Here is a 14546-nt window from a genome sequence, read left to right as displayed (position 1 = left end):
TGCTGTTGGAGGATGGAGGTAGAGGAACAAAGGATTCACTGATGACAGAGATGGTGCTATGATGACAGTGAAAGGGTGCAGAGCCCTGCCCATGAGGACTTGCTAACTAAGGGGTGGGGGGTGGGGTATAACAACGGGGATGAACTGGGATAGTGAGTAAGCGGATAGAAACATAGAAACATAGAATTTGACGGCAGATAAGAACCACTTGGCCCATCTAGTCTGCCCCTTTTTTTATCCTTTAGGCAATCTCAACCCTTTTTGAACCTTAATTCTTTGTAAGGATATTCATATGCCTATCCCAAGCATGTTTAAATTGCTCTACAGTCTTAGCCTCTACCACCTCTGATGGGAGGCTATTCCACGTATACACTAACCTTTCTGTGAAGTAATGTTTCCTTAAATTTCCCCTGAACCTCCCCCCCTCCAGTCTCAGTGTATGTCCTCGAGTTCTAATACTTCTCTTCCTTTGAAGAATGTTTCCCTCCTAAACTTTGTTAAGACCCTTGATATATTTGAAAGTTTCTATCATGTCCCCCCTTTCCCTTCTCTCCTCCATATTATACATGTTAAGATCCTTCAGCCTTTCCGGGTAAGTTTTGTCATGTAGGCCATGCACCATTTTAGTTGCCCTTCTTTGTACACTCTCTAATGTATTTATATCTTTCTGGAGATATGGTCTCCAGAACTGGACAGAGTATTCCAGATGGGGCCGCACCAATGACCTATACAGTGGCATTATCACTTCTTTTTTCCTGCTACTGATTCCTCTCCCTATGCAACCAAGCATCTGACTTGCCTTCCTCATTGCTTTGTTTGCATTGCTTTCCTGCCTTCAAGTCACTTGAAATAGTGACTCCTAAATCCCTTTCATCCTCAGTAGTTTCCATTATAGTACCCTTGATACTATATTTAGCCTTTGGGTTTTTGAGACCCAAGTGCATGATTTGGGATTTTTTAGCATTAAACTGTAGTTGCCACATTCTTGACCGTTTCTCAAGCCTACCTAGGCCATCAATCATTTGTTTTACACCTCCCGGTGTGTCTACCCTGTTGCATATCTTTGTATCATCTGCAAAAAGACATACCTTCCCTTCAATACCAACTGCAATGTCACCAACAAAGATATTAAAGACAACTGGACCAAGTACAGATCCCTGGGGAACTCCACTGGTAACATTTCCCTCCATAGATTGAACTCCATTCACTACAACTGTCTGTTTCCTATCCTGCAACCAGGTTCTTATCAATTTAACCGTTTTTTAATCCACCCCCACGCTTTCAAGTTTATTTAGCAGTCTGCAATGTGGGACAGTGTCAAATGCCTTACTAAAGTCTAGATATGCTACATCTACAGCTCGTCCTTGATATATTATTTTCGTCACAGAGTCAAAAAAGTCAATAAGATTTGTTTGGCATGATTTCCCACCAGTAAATCCATGCTGTTTTGGATCCTGTAAGTTGTTTGATTAAAGATATCCCCCAACTCTTTCTTTTAATAGTTTTTCCATTACTTTCCCTACTACTGATGTAAGGCTTACTGGTCTGTAGTTACTTGCTTCTTCCTTGCTTCCACTTTTGTGCAGTGGAACTACATTTGCTCTTTTCCAGTCCTCTGGAATAGCACCTGTATTTAGTGACTGGTTAAATAATAAGAATTTACTTACCGATAATTCTATTTCTCATAGTCCGTAGTGGATGCTGGGGACTCCGTCAGGACCATGGGGAATAGCGGCTCCGCAGGAGATAGGGCACAAAAAGTAAGCTTTTAGGATCACATGGTGTGTACTGGCTCCTCCCCCTATGACCCTCCTCCAAGCCTCAGTTAGGTACTGTGCCCGGACGAGCGTACACAATAAGGAAGGATCTTGAATCCCGGGTAAGACTCATACCAGCCACACCAATCACACCGTACAACTTGTGATTTGAACCCAGTTAACAGTATGATAACAACGAAGAAGCCTCTGAAAAGATGGCTCACAACAATAATAACCCGATTTTTGTAACAATAACTATGTACAAGTATTGCAGACAATCCGCACTTGGGATGGGCGCCCAGCATCCACTACGGACTATGAGAAATAGAATTATCGGTAAGTAAATTCTTATTTTCTCTAACGTCCTAGTGGATGCTGGGGACTCCGTCAGGACCATGGGGATTATACCAAAGCTCCCAAACGGGCGGGAGAGTGCGGATGACTCTGCAGCACCGAATGAGAGAACTCCAGGTCCTCCTTAGCCAGAGTATCAAATTTGTAAAATTTTACAAACGTGTTCTCCCCTGACCACGTAGCTGCTCGGCAAAGTTGTAATGCCGAGACCCCTCGGGCAGCCGCCCAAGATGAGCCCACCTTCCTTGTGGAGTGGGCATTTACAGATTTAGGCTGTGGCAGGCCTGCCACAGAATGTGCAAGTTGGATTGTGCTACAGATCCAACGAGCAATCGTCTGCTTAGACGCAGGAGCACCCATCTTGTTGGGTGCATACAGGATAAACAGCGAGTCAGATTTTCTGACTCCAGCCGTCCTTGAAATATATATTTTCAATGCTCTGACAACGTCCAGCAACTTGGAGTCCTCCAAGTCGCTAGTAGCCGCAGGCACCACAATAGGCTGGTTCAAGTGAAAAGCCGAAACCACCTTAGGCAGAAACTGAGGACGCGTCCGCAGTTCTGCCCTGTCCGAATGGAAAATCAGATATGGGCTTTTGTACGATAAAGCCGCCAACTCTGATACTCTCCTGGCTGAAGCCAGGGCCAGTATCATGGTTACTTTCCATGTAAGATACTTCAAATCTACCGATTTGAGCGGCTCAAACCAATGGGATTTGAGAAAATCCAAAACTACGTTGAGATCCCACGGTGCCACTGGAGGCACAATCGGGGGCTGTATATGTAGTACACCTTTGACAAAGGTTTGTACTTCAGGCACTGAAGCCAATTCTTTCTGGAAGAAAATCGATAAGGCCGAAATTTGAACCTTAATAGACCCCAATTTGAGGCCCATAGACAATCCTGCCTGCAGGAAATGTAGGAATCGACCCAATTGAAATTCCTCCGTTGGGGCCTTCTTGGCCTCACACCACGCAACATATTTTCTCCAAATGCGGTGATAATGTTGTGCGGTCACTTCCTTCCTGGCTTTAATCAAGGTAGGAATAACTTCCTCTGGAATGCCCTTTTCTTTTAGAATCCGGCGTTCAACCGCCATGCCGTCAAACGCAGTCGCGGTAAGTCTTGGAACATACAAGGTCCCTGCTGAAGCAGATCCCTTCTTAACGGTAGAGGCCACGGCTCTTCCGTGAGCATCTCTTGAAGTTCCGGGTACCAAGTCCTTCTCGGCCAATCCGGAGCCACGAGTATTGTTCTTACTCCCCGTAGCCGTATAATTCTCAGTACCTTTGGTATGAGAGGCAGAGGAGGAAACACATACACGGACTGGTACACCCACGGTGTTACCAGAGCGTCCACAGCTATTGCCTGAGGGTCTCTTGACCTGGCGCAATATCTGTCCAGTTTCTTGTTGAGGCGGAACGCCATCATGTCCACCTTTGGTTTTTCCCAACGGTTCACAATCATGTGGAAGACTTCTGGATGAAGTCCCCACTCTCCCGGGTGGAGGTCGTGTCTGCTGAGGAAGTCTGCTTCCCAGTTGTCCACTCCCGGAATGAACACTGCTGACAGTGCTATGACATGATTTTCCGCCCAGCGAAGAATCCTTGCAGCTTCTGTCATTGCTCTTCTGCTTCTCGTGCCGCCCTGTCTGTTTACGTGGGCGACTGCCGTGATGTTGTCCGACTGGATCAACACCGGCTGACCCTGAAGCAGCGGTTTTGCCAGGCTTAGAGCATTGTAAATCGCTCTTAGCTCCAGTATATTTATGTGAAGAGACGTCTCCAGGTTTGACCACACGCCCTGGAAGTTTCTTCCCTGTGTGACTGCTCCCCAGCCTCGTAGGCTGGCATCCGTAGTCACCAGGACCCAGTCCTGTATGCCGAATCTGCGGCCCTCTAACAGATGGGCACTCTGCAACCACCACAGAAGAGACACCCTTGTTCTTGGTGACAGTGTTATCCGCTGATGCATGTGCAGATGCGATCCGGACCATTTGTCCAGCAGATCCCACTGAAATATTCGTGCGTGGAATCTGCCGAATGGAATTGCTTCGTAAGAAGCCACCATCTTTCCCAGGACTCTTGTGCATTGATGTACTGACACATTTCCTGGTTTTAGGAGGTTCCTGACAAGTTCGGATAACTCCCTTGCTTTCTCCTCCGGGAGAAACACCTTTTTCTGAACAGTGTCCAGAATCATTCCCAGGAACAGCAGACGTGTCGTCGGGGTCAATTGAGATTTTGGAAGATTCAGAATCCACCCGTGTTGTTGAAGCACTACTTGGGTTAGTGCTACTCCGACTTCCAGCTGTTCTCTGGACCTTGCCCTTATCAGGAGATCGTCCAAGTAAGGGATAATTAATACGCCTTTTCTTCGTAGAAGAACCATCATTTCGGCCATTATCTTGGTAAAGACCCGAGGTGCCGTGGACAAACCAAACGGCAGCGTTTGAAACTGATAATGACAGTTTTGTATCACGAACCTGAGATACCCTTGGTGTGAAGGGTAAATTGGGACATGCAGATAAGCATCTTTTATGTCCAGGGACACCATGAAGTCCCCTTCTTCCAGATTCGCTATCACTGCTCTGAGTGACTCCATCTTGAACTTGAATTTCTGTATGTACAGGTTCAAGGATTTCAGATTTAGAATAGGTCTTACCGAACCGTCCGGCTTCGGTACCACAAATAGTGTGGAATAATACCCCTTTCCCTGTTGTAGGAGGGGTACCTTGACTATCACCTGCTGAGAAAACAGCTTGTGAATGGCTTCCAATACCGTCGCCCTTTCTGAGGGAGACGTTGGTAAAGCAGACTTTAGGAACCGGCGAGGGGGAGACTTTTCGAATTCCAACTTGTAACCCTGAGATACTACCTGCAGGATCCAAGGGTCCACCTGTGAGCGCGCCCACTGTGTGCTGAAAATCTTTAGTCGACCCCCCACCGCCCCTGAGTCCGCTTGCACAGCCCCAGCGTCATGCTGAGGGCTTTGTAGAAGCCGGGGAGGGCTTCTGTTCGTGGGAAGTAGTTGCTTGCTGCACCCTCTTACCCCTTCCTTTGCCTCTGGGCAAATATGACTGTCCTTTTGCCCGCTTGTTCTTATAGGAACGAAAGGACTGCGGCTGAAAAGACGGTGTCTTTTTCTGTTGGGAGGTGACCTGAGGTAAAAAAGTGGATTTTCCGGCTGTTGCCGTGGCCACCAGATCCGATAGACCGACCCCAAATAATTCCTCTCCTTTATACGGCAATACTTCCATATGCCGTTTGGAATCCGCATCACCTGACCACTGTCGCCTCCATAAACTTCTTCTGGCAGATATGGACATCGCACTTACTCTCGATGCCAGAGTGCAAATATCCCTCTGAGCATCTCGCATATAAAGAAAAGCATCCTTTAATTGCTCTATAGTCAATAAAATACTGTCCCTATCCAGGGTATCAATATTTTCAGTCAGGGAATCCGACCACACCACCCCAGCACTGCACATCCAGGCTGAGGCTATTGCTGGTCGCAGTATAACACCAGTATGTGTGTATATACTCTTCAGGGTAGTTTCCAGCCTCCTATCAGCTGGATCCTTGAGGGCGGCCGTATCAGGAGACGGTAACGCCACTTGTTTTGATAAGCGTGTGAGCGCCTTATCCACCCTAGGGGGTGTTTCCCAGCGCGCCCTAACCTCTGGTGGGAAAGGGTATAATGCCAATAACTTCTTTGAAATTAGCAGTTTTCTATCGGGGTTAACCCACGCTTCATCACACACGTCATTCAATTCCCCTGATTCTGGAAAAGCTACAGGTAGTTTTTTCACACCCCACATAATACCCCCCTTTGAGGTACCTGCAGTATCAGAGATATGCAAAGCCTCCTTCATTGCCGTGATCATATAACGTGTGGCCCTATTGGAAAATACGTTTCTTTCTTCACCGTCGACACTAGATTCATCTGTGTCGGTACCTGTGTCGACTGACTGAGGTAAGGGACGTTTTACAGCCCCTGACGGTGCCTGAGACGCCTGGACAGGTACTAACTGGTTTTCCGGCCGTCTCATGTCGTCAACTGGCTTTTGCAGCGTGCTAACATTATCACGTAATTCCATAATTAAAGCCATCCATTCCGGTGTCGACTCCCTAGGGGGTGACATCACCATTACCGGCAATTGCTCCGCCTCCACACCAACATCGTCCTCATACATGTCGACACACACGTACCGACACACAGCAGACACACAGGGAATGCTCTTATCGAAGACAGGACCCCACTAGCCCTTTGGGGAGACAGAGGGAGAGTTTGCCAGCACACACCAAAGCGCTATAAAAATGTATATAAACAACCCTAAAAGGTGTTGTTTCTGTTATATGCGCTTAATATATATAAAAATATCGCCAAAATATGCCCCCCTTCTCTGTTTTACCCTGTTTCTGTAGTGCAGTGCAGGGGAGAGTTCTGGGAGCCTTCCTCACAGCGGAGCTGAGCAGGAAAATGGCGCTGTGTGCTGAGGAGAATAGGCCCCGCCCCCTAAAATGGCGGGCTCTTCTCCCGGAGTTTGCGATATATGGCAGGGGTTAAATACATCCATATAGCCTCAAGGGCTATATGTGATGTATTTTAGCCATAGAAAAAGGTATTATACATTGCTGCCCAGGGCGCCCCCCCCAGCGCCCTGCACCCTCAGTGACCGCTGGTGTGAAGTGTGCCGACAACAATGGCGCACAGCTGCAGTGCTGTGCGCTACCTTATGAAGACTGAAAGTCTTCTGCTGCCTGTTTCCGGACCTCTGGACCTCTTCAACTTCGGCATCTGCAAGGGGGGTCGGCGGCACGGCTCCGGGACCGGACTCCATGGCTGGGCCTGTGTTCGATCCCTCTGGAGCTAATGGTGTCCAGTAGCCTAAGAAGCAAATCCATCCTGCACGCAGGTGAGTTCACTTCTCTCCCCTAAGTCCCTCGTAGCAATGAGCCTGTTGCCAGCAGGACTCACTGAAAATAAGAAACCTAAAAAACTTTTTCTAAGCAGCTCTTTATGAGAGCCACCTAGATTGCACCCTGCTCGGACGGGCACAAAAACCTAACTGAGGCTTGGAGGAGGGTCATAGGGGGAGGAGCCAGTACACACCATGTGATCCTAAAAGCTTACTTTTTGTGCCCTGTCTCCTGCGGAGCCGCTATTCCCCATGGTCCTGACGGAGTCCCCAGCATCCACTAGGACGTTAGAGAAAATTCTGTTAAAGGTGTAACCAGCACATCTTTTAGCTCTTTGAGTATCCTTGAGTGTATCCCATCTGGTCCCATTGATTTATCCACTTTTAGTTTTGAAAGTTCTGTTAGGACCTTCTCCTCTGTAAATGTACTTTCATCTGCCTTATTTTTATGAATGTCCTTGCAACTTAACTGTGGCCCCATCCCTTCCTCTGTAGTAAATACTGAGCAAAAATAATTATTTAGGTGTTCTGCTATTGCCTTGTCTCCCTCCACCAAATGCTCACTCTCTGTCTTAAGTCTTATTATTCCTCCATTTGATTTTCTCCTTTTGCTTATATACTTAAAAAAAGTTTTGCCCCCTTTATCTACTGACTGGGCCATTTTTTCCTCAGCTTCTGCCTTTGCACGTCTGATCACTTTCTTAGCATCCTTCCGTCTGTCAAGATACACCTCTTTGTCGTTATTATATTGAGTTTGTTTGTATTTCCTAAAAGCCATCTTTTTCGCTTTCACACTAGTTGCTACGTCTTTTGTGAACCACACTGGCTTCCTTTTCCTGGTGCTTTTCCTAACCCTTTTGATACAAAGATCAGTTGCACTTAGTATTGCACTTTTCAGTTTTTCCCACCTCTCCTGCACTCCTTCCAAGTTCCACCAGTCCGCCAATGAATCACTTAAACATCTCCCCATTTTTGCAAAATCAGCATTTCTAAAATCCAACACCTTTGTTTTTGTGTGACAGGAGTTGGATCCTGTCTTTATAGTAAACCATACTGCTTGATGATCACTGGATCCCAGGTGCTCACCCACATATATGTCGGATATCCTATCACCATTTGTAAGAATTAAATCTAATATTGAATCTTTGCGAGTGGGCTCCATCACCAATTGCTTGAGAGATGCTCCCTGTAAGGAATGTAGAAATTTGCCACTTGTAGCTGAACTTGCAAAAGACCCCTCCCAATTTACATCAGGTAAATTAAAGTGTCCCATGATTATGACTTCTCCCTTTAAAGCCATTTTAGTGATGTCCAACAATAGGTTCCTGTCCAAATCCTGCCCCTGGCCTGGTGGTCTATAGATCACCCCAATGCGAATAACATCCTTCTCCCCGGTTTCTATGGTGACCCAAAGCATTTATGCTTTTTTTTACATACATTGCTACCCCTCCTCCTATTCTTCCTATTCTATCCTTCCTAAATAAATTGTATCCTGGTATAGCTATGTCCCAGTCATGATTCTCGTTGCACCATGACTCTGTAATTGCGACAAAATCCAGGTTATCCCTTGTCATTATCGCAATTAGTTCTGGAATTTTGTCTCCCAAGCTCCTAGCATTTGCACTCATAGCTTTAAGAATTTTGTCTGTGCATTTGTTATTAGTAGCCATGTCCAGACCGTGCAAAATAAATGTCAAGTTTAAAGTTGAAATTACCTGTTTGGGGATGTTGCTCAGTGTTTAGTAAAAAAAAAAAAAAAATACCAATCGGATCAGATGGTTTCAGTATTTAATTATGGGAAGGTAAGAGGGTTCATATGATGGTGTGGGTGCTGGAAGATAGTCTGATAAGACAAGGGAGTGAGTTCTAGAGCAATGGGACAGCACAAGAGTAACCTTGAATGCGAGAGTAAGTGGAGTCAGCAGCAGAGTTGGTGGGAGGGAGTGTGAACAGAGATTTAGTGAGAGATGGAGGTGTCGAGGGAGCAACTGAAAACTTTGTATGTAAGAAGGTAAAAGGATTGTTTTACCTAGTGTATATAGAACACATGCTATTACAGACATCGCAGATCTCCTCTTTTATAGCTACATTTAAAATATGTACACATTAAATATAGCACTTGCTACGCTTTAAGTGTACCCTGCACAAAGGACGTGTTACCATAGAGATATATGATCTGTATAAAGACCTCTAGCTGAGCCCACTGCTAACTCTACTTCAGGTAAAGTGCAATCGTTTTTTAGGGCTTTTAAGTCTCAAGAGAAGTGAGGAGAAAGTGTATGTGTTGTTGGTTTCTCATAGTTAACAGAAGGAAAAATTTTATAATATGCAAGAACTGGGTCACTGCTGATTAAATAGCTGCAAGGTACAGTCCTCCTTAGCATGCACAGTAATCTGTGATTTTCTTATCAACTCTACTCTACTGCTGATCCTCCCCTCAACCGCTCCTCTCCTCTCCAATCTCTCTTTTATGTTGCTGCTAGACTGATCTTTCTATCATACCTCTCTATCTCGACTTTCTGCTGATGTCTCCACTCGCTACCTATCTAATACAAGATTCAGTTTATACTCCTACAGGATCCAGTTGAAACTCCTCACTTTCATCTACAAAGCTCTCACTCAACCTTCAATTGCGGGCGTTTTCGACTGTTTTTTATTACATTTTTTCGCCCATGCCATTTCACTTTTTTTTTTTATCGCCAAAAATTGCGCCAAAAAAATGGGTGAAAATGCCCACAAATTCGCCAAAACACGTGTATCGTGGCAAATTCACGGATACATGTGGTTTTTGCCAGTGCCGGATATTTCGGCTCGTCGAAAAAACGGCACGAGCATTGAATAGGTCGAATGTAAAAAACTGGCGAAAACTGGCGTTCTTTTGACTGGTCAAAAAAAAAAAGCACTAATTGAATACCCCCCCGTAGAGTAAGTGATATTGGTTGATCCAGATTTTCACAGATGATAGGAAGCAATCTAGTGCTAACGTGATCTATATAGTATTGCTCATGTTATCAGAATTTTTACTTGTAAATAAAAAATTGGTTGATCTATTACCTATGTGCCAATTTTTGGCCAGAGCTCTTTTCTACTTATATGACAGTTTATAGAAGTTATATATTTTTTGTATACAAAAAAAATTATATACATCTTAGGATACCTGAGTCTGCCAATCTGTCACATTATTCAACAATATGAGAAGAAGCTGTCTCAGATCCTCCATAGGTTGTTTATTCACATTGATGTCCAAGCTGACTTTACACAGGATTGGGATGAAGATTAAAAGATCGTTGTCTGAGAAGCAGTAGGGGCTTTCAATGGCGCACAATGTCAGGAACTGAGGAGGAAATGCAGAAAGGAGGGGACATTCATTAACTCAGAGGATATGTGCGTCAGTAGGTTGCTTTATAAATATTCTCAAGGTTTTAGGAGGTGAGAGGAGCTGGAATTTAGTAAGGGTAGGGCCCTTCCTCAAAGGATTGCTCCTCATCTCCAGAGCAAGGAAAGTGTCAAGAGAGAACTTCCTTCTATTCTTATGCAACAGGAAGACCTATTTCCAGTCAGCAAAACTTCTGACAATACAAAGTCATCACTGCACAAAACAAATATTCTTTTATTAGACTACCAGGTGTAAAGAATTCCCCTAACTCTCAAAGTGAATGTGTTTTTAAAAACAGAACTATGATAAATTCCTACCTACAGTAACTAATAGCCATGAACTCTGTAAGTTAAAAGCAGATACTTAGTAACAAAAAAAGAAAAAGGTACTCTACTGGTTGGGAAACTGGTCCACCAAAATATACTTTGTAATACAAAATAAAGCTTAATTTTTAATAATATGGGTTAACAAATTTGAAAAAGGTCTTGCATACAAATAAAAAATGCGACATACAAAAGAAATGGTATTCTACCCTGTTCATAAAGGTCTGAAATAACTGATGTGATAGGCCAGAGCAGTGTTTGACATAATACACAAGTCTGGTCTCGAATTACATCTGTCTGGATATGGGTTTAAAATTCCACTATGTTTCAACACTTTCCCATCCAATATAATAAAAGGCTAATGCTGCTCCTCACCTCTATGGGGGGAATTCAAGCGTTTGCACTGAGATTACGGTTAAGTTGTTCCATCAATTTGATGGGCTGGTTACTAGTATCTCATAAATATTTAGTAAGTGACATTAGGAACAATAGGCAATCAGTAAGGACATATTTACCCAATTTCATAATAAATCAAATTATATTGTCTTGTGGTGAAAATAGAGGTAAGACATTTCAGTAATATACAAGTTAGATCCTGGATATATAGAACAGCAATCAATAATGTTACAAAATCATTCCGGCAGAAAAAAACGAATCTATTTGGCAGGTGAAATAATTGTTCCCATACAAAATCCAACTAAAGATAATTTAAATTGTGTTCAGGTAATCATCCATAATTCTGAATACACAGGGATGCATAGCATAGATTGGAAGAAACTCAATATCCATACATAAGAATTGTGTATAGAGGGCGTAATTCATAAGCGATCCAACGCGCAGTTTTCCAATAGTCAGGAAACTGTGCATGCGCAGAACCCATTCTGCGTATGTGCAGAATGGGTCCTGCGATCGCATCACAGGGTTGTGAACGCTTCTTCCTGATTGACAGGCAGACACTTTTGAGGAGAGGGGCGGAAGAGGCTAGTGTTGCCAAAAACAGGGGTGTGTCGCCCCCATTTTCCGGGAGTGGCGAGGCCAAGGACTGTGTCGCGAGAAGCAGTTTACTTGGCCTCGCAAGTCGTCCTGTGACAGGTAATCAGAGTGGTATCTGGTCTGTAGATCTACACTAAAAAGGTCTAAAGGGTCAAAAGGTCGACCAGGTCAAAAGGTCAACAATCAAAAGGTCGATTGGGTCAAAAGTCCGAATTTTTTTTTTTTTAACATCTTTACAACTTGCTGCATTTTCTACCCATGTCACAAACTATCACCTTTAGTAACCTTGTGGCGAGCGAAGTAGAGTGAGCTACCGAGCCCGAAGCGTGGCCAGCAAGCGCATTTCCTCAAACTGACTATCCATGCCAAAAACTATCACCATTTGTAACCTTGTGGCGAGCAAAGCGGGGCTGCATTTCATCAAATTGGGGTGAAAAATGTTTAAAAACACAAAACAACACCCAAATTTTTTTGTCTGTTAATCTTTTGACCCTATTGACCTTTTGACTGTCGACCTAATGACTGTCTATCTTTTTAATATCCATCTTCTGTATCACAACTGTCTGAGTAAGCTCAGGCTTACTCAGTCTGCCGTCGCAGATGAACATTGCAATGTTCATCCTGCATGTGATTGAAGTATTGCTATGCACCTCCTCCTACATTTGCATTGCTAAGGATTGCATTGCGAGCAGCTTTGCAAATGCAATCCTTACTGAATCAGGCCCAGAGATCAGTATGATCAGGTGAGATTGTATAAAAAAATCCAGAGGTACCCTTCAGTTTTCAAAACACAAATGGCTGCTGCAAGCCATGTGTCAAACAGTGAATGACATGTGAGCGGAAGATATGGGATTGCCGTGGAGGGAAGTAGCGGTACCTGCTACCCCTCCTTTGGCGGTTGACAGATGAACATCAGATAGGGGCTTTCTCAGTGGTTGCAACTCCATCTTTTCTGGAAATACCAGGTACCTTCCCTTTCTGTGCACTTTGCAACAGGCAGCCTGAGGATATCGAGTCTTACATTGTGTCTATCTCCTTTCTCTAATCCAGAGGTAGGGGATCCCTGTTTGGGGCTGCCCAGCCTTAGTCCACTGCAAACTCTGAAACAACTCCTTACTGTCCTACACCTCATTTTCAGGCACTCTCATTCAGATTCAATTTTCTTCCTTACAGCTCTATCTGCAATACCATGTTTCAGTCATACTAGCAAGGAATCTCTCAACAGTAGATGCCCATGCCTTTATTCCAAACCCAGAGGTTTTAACAACGAATCTGCTCACATGTTATTCACTGTATGACACATGGCTTGCAGCAGCCATTTGTGTTTTGAAAACTGAAGGGTACCTCTGGATTTGTTATACTATTTCACCTGATCATACGGATCTCTATACACAATCCTTATAAACGGATATTGAGTTTCTTTCAATGTATGCTATACATCCTGTGTATTCAGAATTATGGATGATTACCTGACCAGAATTTAAACTATCTTTAGGTGGGTTTTATATGGGAACTATTATTTCATGTGCCATAGCAATTGTGTTTTTCTGCCAAAATGATTTTGTAACACTGGTTGGTGGTTGCTGTACTACATATCCAGGCTCTAACCTGTTTATTACTGAAATGTCTTAACTCTATTTTCACAATGGGACGGATTCAGTATGCGATCCCGACGGTCATAAGACTGACGCCGGAATCCTGACAGACGGGATCCCAACGGCAAGCGCAGCATGTCCCCTCGCAGGCTCACCACGCTTCAGGCCCGGTGCAATGATTTATTCCACCATGGACGGTGGCATGGACCACCCCCTGAGTGGGGATCCCGGGCCACAGCTGGGATTCCAACCGCCGGGTTTCCCTTGGCTGTCGGGATTTCGGCGTCGGTATCCTGACCGCCAGGATCCCGAAAGCCAGGAAACTAACTGCTTCCCCATGGGACAATATATTGTGATTTATTCACAAATTTGGTAAACAAATATCCTTAACGATTGCCTATCGTTCCTGATGTCACTTACTAAATACAGTATTTATGTAATATGGGAAAGTGTTAAAACATTGTGGAATTTTAATCTACATTTCACCCGAAGACATTTTAACAATGTCCGAGCTGTTGACATTATGGTGCCGACATTGTTATTGGTGACCTTTTGACAACATTTCAGCCCACTATAGTGGTGTATACTTGTTGGAAAATTACTGTACTTTTGATAATGGTCCTTACGAGATGGAGACATGCCAGAAAATGTGGTTGGAGGATGACGGCTAATAACTTCTATCAGGTTGTGCGTGTGGTCTCCTTTCTACCACGCTAACAGCCCATGGGTCTGACCGTCCAAGTCTAGTTGAATTTAGTCCACAAGGATTGACCATTAGCATGTAATGCTTAATGCTAAGCGCAGGAATAACATTTATTTACTTGGCTTTTGCCATTAGTAAATGATCTTCTTGCAGTTTTCTAACTATGTTAAGCTAATAAGAAAGGCAACTGCTAACAAAAAGGGCTACGTCACCTTAAAGATGTTGTTTAAGTTCTTCACTAAGACAAGTGAGTATGGATGGTCTTGACCCACTTTCTCCAACATAGATAGGGTATATCTAGGAGAGAGAGAAATAATTGATGGTTATTAATCAATATTTATTAGACAAATTAGTAGCCTCAGCTGGTAGTCTAAAATTCTAATGAACCACACAGTTACTATTGTTATCTTTCACTTATAAGGTGCTACTAAGTATCTGCAGTACCATAAGGGACAAACATAGAAACATTTCGCAATAACAGAGTAGCAGAAAATAAGTCTGGACTAGTTTGTGTTCCCGGACTGA

General features: G+C 44.0%; 1 protein-coding gene across 9 annotated transcripts in view; it reads right to left on the bottom strand.

Annotated features, from left to right (window-relative positions):
* The window catches only part of FAM178B (family with sequence similarity 178 member B), a 1338131-nt gene that overhangs the window by 493082 nt on the left and 830503 nt on the right, over nucleotides 1-14546 (bottom strand). For all 9 annotated transcript variants that reach the window (XM_063931992.1, XM_063931993.1, XM_063931991.1 and 6 more), the window contains 2 exons: nucleotides 14234-14318; nucleotides 10189-10365 (listed from right to left, as the gene is read on the bottom strand). In XM_063931992.1, coding sequence (XP_063788062.1) covers nucleotides 10189-10365; nucleotides 14234-14318 — 262 coding nt within the window. The remainder of the gene's footprint in view (nucleotides 1-10188; nucleotides 10366-14233; nucleotides 14319-14546) is intronic.

The sequence above is a fragment of the Pseudophryne corroboree genome, chromosome 6, assembly GCF_028390025.1.
Source record: "Pseudophryne corroboree isolate aPseCor3 chromosome 6, aPseCor3.hap2, whole genome shotgun sequence".
Lineage (NCBI taxonomy): Eukaryota > Metazoa > Chordata > Amphibia > Anura > Myobatrachidae > Pseudophryne > Pseudophryne corroboree.
The sequence above is the reverse complement of the archived record's forward strand: the minus strand, read 5'-3'. Positions and strand labels throughout refer to the sequence as shown.